Below are 15,237 nucleotides of genomic sequence, written 5' to 3' on the forward strand. Positions count from 1 at the left end.
TTTTTTGTATGTAAGATAAAATGTATGTATGTAAGATAAGTTATTTATTTATTTGATACTTTTTTGTCATTCTCATTATATTTATTTTACAATTACAAATTACATTGCAAATCTACGATGTCCACAATCTGTGATAAAAATAAACTCTTGCTGACCACATCTGTATTTATGGGAGTTTTCTTAGTTGAAAAAGACACATGCAGTAAATGCGTTTGTGTAATTTACACAATGTTTATTATTGAAGGATTTTATATATAAAAAAAGAATGGCACAAATACAAAAATCACTCATTTTGCAAGGTTGTCTGTTTAACTTGTGGATTTGAAGTGGATTCACAATCACAATGTTTATGTCTGTGAACCAAAGCCAAGTATTTTTCTTTCTTTACTTTTTGCCTCTATATGAGTTGGCTGGTTTGTTAAGGATTCACTTGTCTTCTCGTCAGACCGATTACAAATTAAGAATTTAGTTTACTGATGTAACTCAGCTTCAAACAAAAACAACTCTAATACTTGGAACTTTTTAAGAATTAAACAGTTTCTTGTTAAGATTTTATTCAAGCTGAACCTTTTTCACTTTATTTATTTTTGAGTGGAACACAGAAATAAAATTAAATGGAGGAACATTTCTATTTAGCTCTGATAAAAAGCTTGGTTTCTCAGGCATGTCCATTATCACTGGGTGCACACCTAATCCCATTTGATTAGTATGCCAGAGAACAGGTTCTCCTGGTAAGACTCACATAACAAACACTGGTAAGACTCACATAATAAACACTATAGTGATAACTCCAGCACCAAACCCAGTGTTTCCAGGCACAACATCTGGCTGTGGGAGGAACAGGTTTGTGCGCTTCTCTAAGGTCCGTAAGATAGACTGTATGTACAGACAGCAGGTTCTTGTTTTCACCCTCTACGTGGCTATCACATCCTCCTCCATCTCCTCTTGCTCTGCGCCCCACACTTGGACACGCCCCTCCATAGCTGTGAGGAGACGGGTCTCTGTAGGGTGGAAGGACAGGGACTGGACAACTGCTTTCCCCACCGGCAGCTTCAACGACAAAGACCCCTGAAAGTAAAACAACCAAAAATGTTAGTTTGGATGCTAGACTGTATGCTTTTAGTAAAGAATTTTTGTGTGGGTTTGACAAATAACCTCCACTATTCATTATTTTGTCACAAAAAAATCACACAGGTTCTACATGATAATGATCTGCTGGGGGTTTGCACTGAGAACGCTCTATTTCCACCCACTGTGGTTCTGACTAACTCTTGCATTTCACCTATTATTTGAACAAGACATGCAATGTTTTTCATGTATTAGACGTTTCTGAAGACGACATTTTCAGACCATTGGTTGCCATCATTTTCTGTGAAAATCCAAAAGATGTGTTTCTTATTCAGTACTTCAGTGCTTCAATCCATCCCTGTGCTCTCATTTCCAAAAGTGGGCAACATTTTGGTGGCAATCAGATTAGCAAATTATCTGAGATTAGCCAGCCTGCTGCTAAATTTATAATCCCAAAATATATCTGCATTAGCAGTAAGGCTAAAATAAGACACTTGAATGACCAAGTGGGAACTTAACCATCAGTGGAAATGCACAGTCAGGATTAGCAAGGCTAGTTGTGCATATTAAATCCACCTCTACGCAGTCTTTTTCCAGTAAAAAGTTAGTATACCAGCTAAAAAAATATTGTTTTTGAGCCTTTAAACTCACAGAGCTGCTCTGGTAACTTAGCGGGCTATTTTGAAATTCAATTCATCAGCTAATGCTATAAGCTAACCATCACTAGATTTGTGTAGCAAAGCTAGTTTACACTCTGTATCTTGCCTGCTTAAGATATCATTTATAAAATGATACATGCGTCTGGAAATGCTACTTGATTATCTTCCCTGGTTACTACACCTAACTGTGACACTAACAAATGATTACAGATGTAAAACCACATTGATGCAAAAGTGACTGACAGAATGCAGATGTTGTTCACTTCATTTAATAACAGTTGTTTTCTGCAGAGGCCCTTTAAGTACCCTTTGAAAATCAAATTCATAGTTACCTCCACCAGGTCCCAACAGTAAACGTGTCCGTCCTCTGAGCAGCTCAGGACATGCGTGTCTTTACTGGACAGGCAGCAATCCAATTTGTAGCCCTTCATCTTGTGTCCGGTATACCTATAAAAACAAGTATATGATAAAAACACGAGTTAAAAAACGTATTTACATAAGTAAACCGTACCATTTAGAATCTTGTAATGATTCACTATAATTTAACTGCGCTCTGTGGTAAATTTCTAAATTTCATTTTATGTCATTTGGACCTGAGGTTATGTTAAATGTTGAGGTATCTCGAGTGATGTCATTCGGACATTATTCAAGAGCACAACCAACGGTCGCGAGGGACAAATGTATGTTCTCTGACAAGCTGATGGGTGGTTGCTGGCTGCTGCTGAGCGAAACTTGTTGCAAAGAAAATATTGCAACCAGTCAGCTTGTCAGGGAACACGTTTTCAGATTTCAGTTAGTAACAAAAAGGTAACAAAAAAACAATACTTCTTGTATTGCTTTTACTTTATGAAGCCATAGTGGCAGCACATCACACTGTAAGTGAAAACAATCAGCACTCACTCTCCCAGCATTTCACCGGTGCTCTTGTCTAGAAGTCTGAGTGTTGAATCCAAGCTGGAGCTCAGGGTGCACTGACCATCTTGACTGAAACACACACAGGTAATAGGACCTGGAACGCAAGGATAAAAACACTTCAGTGGTTTTATATTTTCAGTGAAACTGTTTTGCTACAAAAATCAGTTTAAAACAGTAATATCTGCTGAGATTAAACTTTAGAGTTAGATTACTAACTGCTGATGAAGTCAACATGTAGCTGTCCCATTCTCAGGTCGTAGCGCCTCACTCTGCCATCCACCGACCTAAAACACAAGATCATTATTATTATAAGCTGCCATAGCAAAAATGAACAAAACAGTTGAATAAACGAATCAAATCTCTGTTTTTAAATTGTGAAACTTTTAACATGCAGGTTGTTTTTTTTTTTTTCAACTATGTCTGAAGTGCTGACCCGGTGAGCAGCTCGTGTTGTGCCACCTTGAGGCTGCTGATGCCGTCCCGAGCTTCGTCTAGAACCTGGATTGGCTCATATCTTCTGGATCTGGTGTCCCAGCACCGAACCGTCCCGTCTATGGACCCTGAATGACGAGAATACATAAAAATGAAATGCAGTAAATACAAATGTAATAGTTTACACATTTGCTAGGCAAATACGAGAAATACTAAAAAGAGTTCCATTAAAGCATGGAAACTTTGAGAATTTACAGATAACTGACTTTGACATAAAGCAGACTGGTTAAAACATCCACATTCCATAAATAATTTAATGTCATTATGACTCACCAGACAATATGACTGTTGCCTCCTCATTAAACTGCACGCAGTTAACTTTCTGCAAAGGAAAATTTGAAAAGGAGACAGACAGTAAAAATATTACATAAAACAAGTACACAGGCACAAACAACAGTGCAGCCGCCATGAAAACATGCAGATGTTTTTCAAATGAAATACCACGATGCCCAAAGTGAAACAGAGCTAAAAAGAGAAGGACCCACCCCGGCATGACCCCTGAGTTTGCGTGTGACCTGGCCAGTGGCAACGTCCCACAGAATCACCGTCTTATCTGAGCTACATGAGCAAATCTGGCTGTTGTCGTAGGACCTGTGCAAAGAGCCAACGAGAAAAGGTCATTCATTTATATTACTTCTGATCCTATATTCCTGAGACTAAAACCCTGTGGACAACCCAATGGTAATTCTCTCACCCATCTGCATCCAAAACCTCATATCCATGACCACTGTACGTCTTCAACAAGGTGCCTCGGCTCGTACTCCACAGTTTTAAAGACTTGTCACTGCCACAAGACAGCAGGTAGTTCCCATCAACTTAAAAGACATGGCACAGAGACAAGCTGATATAAGTGGATAACTCAGAACTGAGGAATAGAGCTTACATACTTTGAACTAATGAAATAAAGAACATATTCTATTGAGTTGACCTGAACTTGTAATATTTTATTATGCATAAATACATTACAACGAGATTTAGCAATTGAGTCTGTTCAGCCAGCAGCTGAACAGACTCAATTTGAGGATAATTTTGGTGGGGCTTTTTCTTACTGTTGAAGCGAACAGCCCTGACAGCTCCTTGCTGACAGTCTATGGTCCTGAGAAGATGTTGAGGAAGTTGAGGAGCCTGAGGTCTGGGCTGAGGAAATGCCATCACTTAACCTCTGTTTAAAACACACACATACACACAAACATTTTAGCTACCCACATTAACATCTCCTTCTAAAATGAAAGTCAGAAGCAAGACAGAATACATGTGTATGAATGGGAGAGAGGCGGGTGTTATGGTGATGATGCAAAGAGTAGTAGTGGCACTGCAACACTGGGGGAGATTAGAATTAGATTAGATCAGAGAGACAGCTCAGGTCGAGCAGTTTGGAGACAAAATCAAAGAGCCAAAGCTGAGGTGGTTTAGACCATAGTATTGAACAAAGGATGTGGAGGTGCCACGTGTGAGGGAAAAGACGAAGACCACAGAGAAGACAAACTGATGATATGAAGGACATGCTGTGGCGATCCCAAACTGTTAAATTCTTCTGAAAGTAGTAGTGTGCTGTAGATTTAAGACAAGAGGTTTACACGGCTACAAAAATTTAAGATAGTTACGAGTATGATATTACGGAGTATATGATATTCATACAGAAAGGACAGGTTTTTTTATTAGCTTTCACAAAAGCACTACATACCAACAGAAGTATTTAAACTATTTAAGTTAGATCACGGATACATTTTGGCAATTTCTCCTTATTCCATGAATGACTTAAAAGACCTCTTGACTAAAAGCAGTCAATTTTATTTACTTCTATGTAACTTATTTCGCTCACTTACTTTTACTAAGACACAGTTTCAGGGACGTGTCATGTTTGCATTCTTGATTAAAAGCAACGTTTCTGCTCAGTTTGTAGCTACAACCGGCTCCTTTAAATCATTTCTTCCATGTTTGTAGCACAGACACGCACTGCATCATGGGAACACTTATTCCCGTCAAAATAAAAGCTCAAATAGCATTTACCGCTTTTATATTGGCCTATGGATTGAGTTAAGCTTTTATTGTTAAATACACCGGAAACGATTCTCTCTGTCGACGCTTTTCCTGAAGTGGCTGGTCAGCTGTCTGTCGGTTTTCGGTGTTTAAACTTATTTTCATTTGCTTACTGTAGGAAGACCTTGAAACATACTATGTCATCCAACAATATGGCAGACCCGAGGAGGCAAAATAAAATCTTAAGGTGGGCGTTTAAATCAGTAAACAAGTTTCTACGTTATAGAATAGAGCTAACAGCTAGCTAACCTATATCATTTATAATGAGTGAAGCCTGAAAGGATTAACTGGGCGAATTAGCTGTAGGACTTAATATATACTGCTCTTGGTTGTTTAATTTTTTCCATTACACAAAATCGTCGTGACTAACCCAACCTGTTCCCATTTTGGTTTAACCGTTATTTACCATTGTGATTGTCAATGGGTCTCTTTTGAGTTAGCTGTCAGTCAGTAGCAGTTTTCATAAAGATGTACAATGGTTAACTAAGAAGTTGTTGTAGGGAAAATGATAACAGCTGCAAATCAAAAACAACCAGTACCAATAAATTAGGCAATAACTTGTAAAATGTGTGTTTATTTATATAAACTTAAGACCAGAGATTTTAACAGTGACCAAGAAACAGTAAGGTTCCCTTTTAGTTGTCTTTGGTTAAAATACGTTTGTGTTGTGACAGGTACAAACCTCCCAGCACAGAGACCAACCCGACACTGGAGGACCCCACGCCTGACTACATGAACCTGCTCGGCATGATCTTCAGCATGTGTGGACTTATGCTCAAGGTGACCTACACACACACAGCCCTCCTCACACCAAAACTCTGACTTCCATCTCCTTTGTTCTCTGCATGTTTGTGTGTCCACATAAACATGTGTTGCCCAGGAAGGATAGACCTTAGTCCCATTCATTCCATTTAGAAGATTAAAAGTAAACCTGCCTTTTTAGATGAAAGGATGAACAGCAGCTATTGACGTGACCACAAAGGACACGATGAGTGGGGGGGGGGGAAGACGATGGAGCTGAAGTCATTCATTCAAGGTCCAAGGAGAACATTTTTATAACAGGTCATTTTTACTCATTTTTGATTCAAGTCAAAAATTTTAGAAAGAGCATCTTAAATTTTAGGCAAATGCTGGGGATTATTGCATTTGGTGTTTTTAAAGATGGTGTACAAACAGTGGCAACACCTAAAAATGTACTCCCTTGCTGTTTTCACATTTGCACTTAAGCTCTGAACTTTTGTACACATTACTCAAAGGATCCCTGTGTGAGAATGCAGCTTTCTGAATCAGTTGGAGCAGGCATTAAACACACTTTACTCTCTTCCAGCTCCTCAGTATATAAAACCTGTGGTCTTATTTTGAGCCCATGTGATTCATGTTCTTTCTGTTCCATTCTCTACTCAATACTGTAACTAAGGATTTAGTGATTTAGAGGCTTGTTTGAAAACAGATTTCAGGACCACCCTTGGCTTCAGACTAGATTTTTCCTGGAATGCTGTTATCCTATTTGGACCTCTGTCCAAATGGGATAACAGATGCTTAACACAGCATAACCCCCACACGGGTTATGCTGTGTTAAGCATCTCTGTATGCTTTCTGTGATACGAGCACTTCCAGACCACAATTGTTCCTCATGTACTTCATGTACCAGTTAAGAGCAATTTAGGAGCTGTACTGTTAGATGCCCCTCTATTTCTTTAGCAGATTTCAGCCTTGCAACTTTTTCACCTTTTTTTTTTTAAAAAGGTGAAAAAGCTAATAAGCTCGTCAGAACATAAAGACAGTCTAAAGCTGACTCATGTGTTTGTGTTTCAGCTTAAGTGGTGCGCATGGATTGCAGTCTACTGCTCGTTCATCAGCTTTGCCAACTCCCGAAGCTCAGAAGACACCAAACAGATGATGAGCAGCTTCATGTGAGTGTACCATCCCATCTGTGGATGCACTATAAACACACTACGCAATGCATGTGTGGCAGTCCTTCGTAGATTGTTTAATATTTATCGATGTTGAAGGCATTTGATATAAAATTAACATTTTTTGGCTCGAACTGGAACAAACTTAAACTATTTTTGTTAGTTCTTAGTTATAATGGCAAGTAAAATGAACAAATGTTTAGATTATAGGAGAGGATTTTGCATTTTTGAAATTGGAGTTTAGACCTATTGTTTTGCTGCAACTGCAAGTCCAGACAAGCCAGCTTTAATGTCCAAAAGCTTTTAAACGTGTGACCTGTGATGGACTGAGCAGTGAAGGAAACTTAGGCACAGGTTAAAGTCCAAAAAATTGATTTTTTTTATTTAACCCAAAAAACGTAATTGGTTAACTCATGCAAAAAGAATCAAAATCTTGGGCCCATAAAAGAGGTCAAAATAACAAAACTCTACCCAAAGTTGACAACACAACTGATAACTCAAACAAACTGACCTAACTTAACGAGACAAAGGGGAAACTTAAATAGTGGCTGATCAGCCCACAAAAACAGGAGAAGGGGTAAAAACACACAAAACCAAACATAATGAACTCCAATTCCCCCCCTGGTCCTGAGTTATGGCGTGAACCAATTTGTAGTCTTCCTTTAAAGCTCGCTCCGCCCCTTTTCCACCTCTTGGCTCCTTAATCAAGGGACTGGAACAGCTGCAACTAAGGTAACTCAGAAAACAAAAAATTAATCATACATAACAGTGTAAACTAAAATGTGCGCACTTATTTTAGAATGCAGTGTTATGTGGATATGTGAATGAATTCTAAACCAAAACCAGTTATTTATTGTCCTATAAATTAATTCCTATATTTAAAGAAAGAAATGTGAATGCAATGTTACTAATAAGCCTCTACACTAACATGGTGGGTATTACCACTGTGTGGCTGTAAGTGCAGCCGTCACAGACCCCTCTAGGAGGTATGTTTGCCTATAAAAGAGCACTACAGTAGGGCACCTGTCCAGGCTTCACAGACAGATTTGCAATGAGGAAAACCTTGTCCATTGTCTGAATGACGTCGTATTAAAAATGAACCTAATGCACTCAAAGATTAGTAATGCAAAATGTTTGGCTCGGCAAATAATGTCGGACGACGAGTTAAAGGCACCAGCCTTGTGTGTGTAGATGCTGGTTCAAGGCCAAATTTAGGACACTGGTATCCCTGTGTTATTAAACAACAGAAAGTGGCTATGCAGGATAAATGGACAGTGGAGAGCAAATATGACATTGAGGTTATCAGATGAAAATGGTCCCATGTTTGTGGGTGAATTTACGCCATAGAAGCTTCAAAAGGTTCAGGCACAAATTCTACTCTTAGCTGTGCTCAACTGCAGTATTTCATAATACCCAAAGTATTCAGCAAAATAATACAATTAAAAGCAACAAGGAGTGTTTTTGTTTTGTAAACAGTGTAACAATGAGTCATTTTAAAGAGCTCCCCTTTGCAGAAAAAGGTGCTACAAAGCAAAATTTTAACATGCCTTTAAAAACCCAAATTTCACAGTTTTCATGATGGTTTGAGCACATTTTCTGTGCTGTCTTCAGGCTGTCCATCTCAGCAGTTGTGATGTCCTACCTCCAGAACCCACAGCCAATGTCACCGCCATGGTAACCAAGGGCCAATCTCAGGAGAGAGCAGAAGTTAATTGTGGATGCAGGAGTGGGTGACGGCACATCTGACTGAATACCCCGGCCATCTATGAGCATAAACAGAGACGAAGAAGAGCATAATGTAATAGAGAGAAAACAGACGAGCAGGAGAGGTAGACAGCAAGGACAGCTCTACGTCAAGATAGAAAGATAAAATATCTTGGACTTCTGTTATATCTTGGGTTGGTAAATATCTTGGTTTCTCTGTTTTTTCTGTTTATAACCTTTTCTAAGTCTTTTGCTTGTTCATGAACTGATGTTGTCAATAAAGTTGTACGGTTTTAAAAGGATCTGCTGGCTTTTATTACTCTGGAGGAAAAGTGTTAAGGATTTGCTTATATGACATTTAAATTGTTTACTTGGCCTTAAATAAATATTTTAACATCTCATTTTTGTGACGCTCGGGTACATTTGACAGGTCACAAAATAAATAACAGACTTTGACACCTCCTATCAAGTTAATCTCTCCCCTATTTACAGTTTGGTTTATTCCACAAAGCTTCACCATCATAGTGAATTACACTAAGTCCTACTGAATCCTCCTGCGAATACTTGGATGTTACTGTATGTCAGTGTTTTGATGCGTGCTTAATTAACCAGGTATGCAAATCCCAGAAAGTTAATTCTGTACGTTTGGATGTAGAGTTTCCAGTGGGAGATACAAACGCTTCACCCAAAACTGAATCTGTCTGAACAGAGTCAACATTCTTGGATCTGCATGTCTCTCACCCTTTCCACAACTGCTAACCACATCTGCTTTAAACTTGTCAGGTACACAAGTGTTTGTTTGCATGCCTTTCTGAACTCTCAGCCCTCTTAACCAAAAGTCTAACCATCATCAATAAGTTCTAAAACCCATCCTTAAGCTGTTGTTGGTCCCCAGATACTTCAAGGAATCCACCATCACTCCTGTCTCCAAGAAACCAGTGGATTCATGTCTTAAGGACTACCATCCTGCACCAGACAACACGAAGAACATGTCTGCTCTTCCATCCCTGACATGTTGGACCCTCTTCAATTTGCCTTACCAAAAAAACAGACCCATCAACGATGCCATCGTGTTGGCAATATACACTGTGCTCACCCATCTGAACAAGGGGAATACGTATATAAGAATGCTCTTCACTGATTACAGCTCTGCATTCATCACCATCATTGCTCTGAAATTGCTTCCAAACATCAGAGGCGTTAAGGTTGAAAGGGTCAGCAACTTCAAGTTCCTTGACATGAACACTACCAGGGGTCTCTCCTGGAACCTTTACAGACACTGTGGTCAGAAAAGCATGTCGTTGTTTAAACTTTCTAAGGAGGCTTAGGAAGTTTGGTATGAACCCCCAATATTTCCTCAACCTTCTACAGGAGCACTATCGAGAGCCTGTTGAAGGCCTGTGTGACAGGTTGGTATGGGAGTTGATTTGCCAACAGTCAGAAATCACTGCAGAGTGGTGCAGGTGGCAGACAACATCACTGGCAAGTGATGTAGCCATTACGGGCATTTATCTCCAGCCGAGTGTGCGTGAGGCCCACAGCATTATCAAGTATCATAGTCACCCAACACATAAGGACTTTTTAAAGTTTTATTTTTCTATGCTTTTTTCATGGTTTTTAAACTTACATTGCTATTTATCTGGTGACATTTTTAGATGCTGAGTGACTTGTTTTGTCTTGTCATACACATTTCATTATAATGTTGACCCAATGTTAACTTACATAGGACAAATAAAAATGAAACTGAACTGCAACTGAAAATATTAAGGTAGATTAATACATTTTAGCACTCATACAATTATATTAAAAACTGGAATTCATGGAACAGTTATATTCCTCCCACCAGCAAATGCATTTGCACCCAAGTCTTATGTAATATACACGTACAGACGTGTGTGACCAAAGAAGTATGCTCACAATCGCACCTTCTCTTTATGAGGTATGGTGTTGAACAATTACCAAAAAATGTGGTAATGGTATTAAGGCTGCATTCATTTTTTTTAATTATTGCCAAAAAAATCTTTTCTGAAGGTGGTGAAAGTGATCTTGACTTTTGAACTATTGGACCATAAAATTCTAATCAGTCCTTCATAAACTGGAAAAAAACTCCCCCGAGCCTCTCAAGACTTATCACATTACTATTAATAAGGCAGACAACCCTAAGGTATTGCAGGAGAATATATATGTGTTTGTTTGTTACCTTGGTTATGTTCTTGACAGCATTTGCTTCCATGTCATTCTATCTGTAAATATCATAGCTTGAAATCTTTTGAAGGAATTCTGATCAAGCTTTGTAGGGCTGTGGAGTCAGGTAATGTTAACAATTCATTAAAATTTTGATGATTTATTGGTCAAAAATGGACAAACAGCCTTATAATTCAGAATGTAGATTCTTGTGTGGTGTGTCAACATATAAAAGTACCATATAAAGATTTAAAATATCATGTCACAACTGACCTTTGACCTCTCCATCTATGTCTGTAGATTTATCTGAATCTCAAACTGATAATAATGCTATATAAAGCTGTTTAACACTATGTTTCTTACTAACATTGTTTGTACTGACAACATTTATGCATATACGGAATGATATATGGAGATTCTAAATATCACATTACAGTTTGCATCTAAATATCATGTCAGATTTGACTTCTGATCTCACTTTTACATTTCACATCTGCCTTTCTTTCAAGTTGACCCCAAAATGTGTTACATCTTTAAAAAAGTATTTCCTAGTTAGTTAGAAATATACTTAAGTACCATTAAATAATAAGCCCAAGTCATTCATGTCCACTTCTTTACAAATCAATACCTCTTATCCATTACCCACTGCTACATAATGATTGTATATTTGAAGTAAACATCATTTACTGCACTATAAACTTGTTAAATAAGGTTTTAAAAGAGTAAAGATACTTATACTTAAATGCTGCCCCGAGAGTGAGCTGCCTTGGTCGAGGTTTGCACCCTCTGTGTGCTTCTTGTTCAACTCAGTTTTCTTCCTCTGGTGATCCACAAATCTCCTACATTAACTCTACTCTCCACAGTTTAGAGGCACTAGTTAAAACAGTCCACAGCTTATAAAGATCTTTTACATTACCTCAGAGTATACTTCAAACGTTTCCGTTTCTGATTGTACACTTTTCCTTCTTTGTTGAGGAGCAGTAATCGCCGCCACACAAACACACACTCACCCTTTAGTCTTTGCTTCTCCAGTGTCTCATTCAGCAAGGGCACTGAGCACAACTCATGCAGACACCTACACTTTGTGTGCTGATGACAGACAAGAAGCTGGAGAGTCAGCTGGATGTGAGACTGATTTAGTGGCTTATAACTCATGTCCCCCCAGGCCTGGTTCCACCACAGCCATGCCAAGTGGGCACTTGAGCTGCTTGGCTTGCTGCCACATTTACAGCAGAATCCATTGGATTTTCCCCTGATTCTGTCCTGAGTCAAACTGCTAACTGAATTGTTTTTTGAAGCCCTTAAAGAAGCCAGTTTTGTAGTTTTTCCTTTCCATCTGCTCCAGTTGTTTGTGATCCATGGGGAGGATATTGAATTTGGCTGAGTTAGCAGTTATCGTCAGCGCCCGATCAATGGGCTGCATAATTTGGATATTGAAAACTGCCACACTTAACTGAATGGAGATCTTAAGTTCATTGGATGACTGGCTGGAGGCAACTGTAATTAAATCTAATCTCACTGTTCTGCTCTGCCTCATCTGATCCGATGACTGTAAAAAGACTGCTGGACAGGTGTGTGTCTAACACTAGAGGGCACAGTGGCATCACAAATGAATAAATCTCTGATGAAATAATAACACAAGTTTAGGTGAGTGTTATTAAATTCACAGTAACTTTATACATGAAATAGTTAAATATTTGGCATTTTCCCTAAAATGATTTAAAGATCAAATAACAGAATAATCACTATATTTTTTAATGACGCACAAAAAGTGGAAGATGGCCTACCCTGATTTTTTTTTTACCACTGCAAAAAAAATTGTTTCACTATTATTATCATAAGGATAAAACATGGTCCATAAAATGACGTGTTGATGATGTTAAAATTTCTGCATGTCCTGCTGGACTGCTTTTATATCAGTGAGTCAGTACATTACCCTTTCTTCTGCTTAGTTAAGCAGCTATTCCCCTGACAAACACAGGAAGACATGGGCTAATCCTGCATTCCACCTTAGAAACCTGTGTCATAAAGCAGGTCATTTCCAATAACTGTTTGCTTTCAAGAATGAAGAATGTGAAGTAAATTGCAGGGAAAAGATTGGATGACTTCCAAAATTATAAACAGCTCTGAAGTTATTACTTGAATATACTTTGCCTGCATTTCTTTTCTCTGTTACTGAAGGGCAAATTTTAACGATTATAGGGAGATGTGGAACCAGTCCGCTCTGCCAAAGTAAGTATTTCCTTAATCAGCTGAAGAAAACCCAGTGCTTAATTTGTCCTGAACACAGAGAGGTTGCTGGTAAAACAAATAGAGTGAAGAGAAAATTTTTGTGAATTTTGTTGAAATATTAGCACTACCTGGAATATGCTGAACAACGCATGGATGCAGCTGTTACAGCTAAGCAAAAAATGTGATCATTTTTGAAACTGCACAGCAAGTGCAGTTTTTCTGCACTTGCTGTGAGTGACAGCAAAATGCAGCAGGCAAGAGATGGTAAAGTGTCTTATGTTTGACTACAGTATGAGCCAGTTAATTATGTGCTGCTGCTGCATGTTGACAAGTCCCAACTGAATGTGGTTTTTGAGCCCGTCATTTGCATGCTGCAGTTCCAACGTGCCATGCTGAGCCAAGACATAGACTCCATACGTCACTGATACGTCTTCCAGCACATAAAAGATAATACTGACATGTTAACAAGGTTAAAGACTTGATTTTCAAATGGGATAATGGTTAAAATTTATCAACAGTTTACAACTGTATATAAACCAATAAATAAGAAAGATTATGAAGTTTGAACAGTGCACACTCTCTTAATGACACGTAATGAGGGGCTACATTTAAAATTGGTCATTATTTTCATATGTTGAATGATATGATTACAGTGATAACATGGGGTGATAAAGTTAAGTAATATGAAGCCATCAAAAACTAAAATTTTTATTGTGAGGGTAATTCTAACATTCCAACCTGGAGTTTTACCCCTGGCTGTCAGACTGTGTCCCTATTTGCCCGGTATACATTTATTTACTGTATTAGATCGCATCCTTTGCAGATTCTATAGTGCAGCAGTCTCTGTACCACAGCCCATGTGAGCTGTGATCAGGCATTAAAGTGCATGTGTGTTAACGCGTGTAAAGCTCATTGAAACCCCACCGAGTCTCTGTTACTCTGGCAGCTTTCTGCGTCCTCAAATGAGGTTAAACTGCATTTATGGCTGTTAGATGGGAACACCAGCACAGTGGGTGAGAAGATGCTGAGTTGGTATTCTGCGTCACCAGCCTGTCACGCACTCACTCTTTGTGCATGGAATAATGCCAAGACTCGGGGGGCAAGCATGCACAGAAAACTCAAATGGTAGGCTGCACAGTGTTACCGGTGCAATGGCACGGGTTTTCCATGTGCAGCACAGTTTGACACCGAATTCTAAAAAAAGAGAAACTAAGTCAACATAGGTCCTGTAGCTTTAACCTATAAATCTGCCTGAAAATGATCTCCTTTGTGATCTCCGTTGTCTCTATTTTAAGGAGACACACTGGGGAATGGACCATAAAACATAAAAATAGAGACAGAGGTGAAATAATCTAACATGGCAAATAATAGTTTTCATATATCTGAAATTTGTATCTTTATAGCCTATAATCATAAACAATCATAAAATGAAATAAAGCCAGTTCCTCATAGGTTTTAACCATGTACAGCCCTGTGCACAGATACTCTATCTGCTTCGACTCTCAGCAAAGCAAATATGAGAAAAAGCTGATGGGGGAATTACATAAACACCTCGATCAGAGCATCAAGGGGATAGTCTGAAGAGTGTGGATGAAGAAAATGAAAGAATTTATAACATCAAATTACACAACGACAGTCCTGGTTAGAAAAAAATACAATAAAAAAGTAATTTAATTTAAATAGACAAATTAAAATAAAAAATAAGTAAAAGTCAATCAGATTTGAAGATCATGCAAGACAAATAAAGTGTCTGTACTTACAGATCACAGGCTATTATAGCCATGCTCAGTGCGTCAAAACACTACAACCTATAAATGAAGTCGATCTGAATAGTAGGAGAGAGGACAGAGAGAGAGAAGGGGGGGGGTCGTCCTTTGGGCAGGTGGGTGAAGCAGGAATCGAGAGTGATTGCACTCTTTTTTTTGTTTGTTTTAGAGGTGGTGAGGTGGGTGGGTGGCGGGGCAGTATTGAAGTGTAGGACGAGGTTGTGGATGAAAAGAAAAGCGAGCCGGGAGTGAGGAGAGAGGGAC

General features: G+C 38.7%; 2 protein-coding genes across 2 annotated transcripts; one reads left to right on the top strand and one right to left on the bottom strand.

Annotated features, from left to right (window-relative positions):
- Positions 1-215: 215 nt before the first annotated feature.
- On the bottom strand, positions 216-5,105 carry wdr83 (WD repeat domain containing 83). The gene is made up of 10 exons (XM_005946441.3): positions 4,961-5,105; positions 4,184-4,296; positions 3,829-3,949; positions 3,620-3,725; positions 3,408-3,456; positions 3,076-3,202; positions 2,859-2,926; positions 2,628-2,736; positions 2,060-2,174; positions 216-1,068 (listed from the first exon to the last, which is right to left on the bottom strand). The coding sequence occupies exons 2-10, from the start codon at positions 4,284-4,286 to the stop codon at positions 913-915; spliced, it is 954 nt and encodes a 317-aa protein (XP_005946503.1). The 5' UTR covers positions 4,287-4,296; positions 4,961-5,105; the 3' UTR covers positions 216-912.
- A 78-nt stretch (positions 5,106-5,183) lies between these two features.
- wdr83os (WD repeat domain 83 opposite strand) lies at positions 5,184-9,093 on the top strand. Its single transcript, XM_005946442.2, has 4 exons — positions 5,184-5,361; positions 5,849-5,954; positions 6,990-7,087; positions 8,699-9,093. Exons 1-4 carry the CDS (start codon positions 5,312-5,314, stop codon positions 8,763-8,765), a joined length of 321 nt encoding a protein of 106 aa, XP_005946504.1. The 5' UTR covers positions 5,184-5,311; the 3' UTR covers positions 8,766-9,093.
- Positions 9,094-15,237: the final 6,144 nt, after the last annotated feature.

Source organism: Haplochromis burtoni, unplaced genomic scaffold, assembly GCF_018398535.1.
Source record: "Haplochromis burtoni strain Fernald_Lab_line unplaced genomic scaffold, NCSU_Asbu1 Contig_479, whole genome shotgun sequence".
In the NCBI taxonomy this organism is placed as follows: domain Eukaryota; kingdom Metazoa; phylum Chordata; class Actinopteri; order Cichliformes; family Cichlidae; genus Haplochromis; species Haplochromis burtoni.

What these genes read in the sequence shown, in the direction of transcription:
- wdr83 (XM_005946441.3), bottom strand. Translation starts at nt 4,286, where the DNA reads ATGGCATTTCCTCAGCCCAGACCTCAGGCTCCTCAACTTCCTCAACAT. An exon ending in CAGGGCTGTTCGCTTCAACA is followed by an intron (nt 3,950 to 4,183) that starts GTAAGAAAAAGC and finishes ATGTCTTTTAAG; the next exon opens with TTGATGGGAACTACCTGCTG. An exon ending in ACTGTTGGGACCTGGTGGAG is followed by an intron (nt 1,069 to 2,059) that starts GTAACTATGAAT and finishes TTTTACTTTCAG; the next exon opens with GGGTCTTTGTCGTTGAAGCT.
- wdr83os (XM_005946442.2), top strand. Translation starts at nt 5,312, where the DNA reads ATGTCATCCAACAATATGGCAGACCCGAGGAGGCAAAATAAAATCTTA. An exon ending in AGGCAAAATAAAATCTTAAG is followed by an intron (nt 5,362 to 5,848) that starts GTGGGCGTTTAA and finishes GTGTTGTGACAG; the next exon opens with GTACAAACCTCCCAGCACAG. An exon ending in TGTGTGGACTTATGCTCAAG is followed by an intron (nt 5,955 to 6,989) that starts GTGACCTACACA and finishes TTTGTGTTTCAG; the next exon opens with CTTAAGTGGTGCGCATGGAT.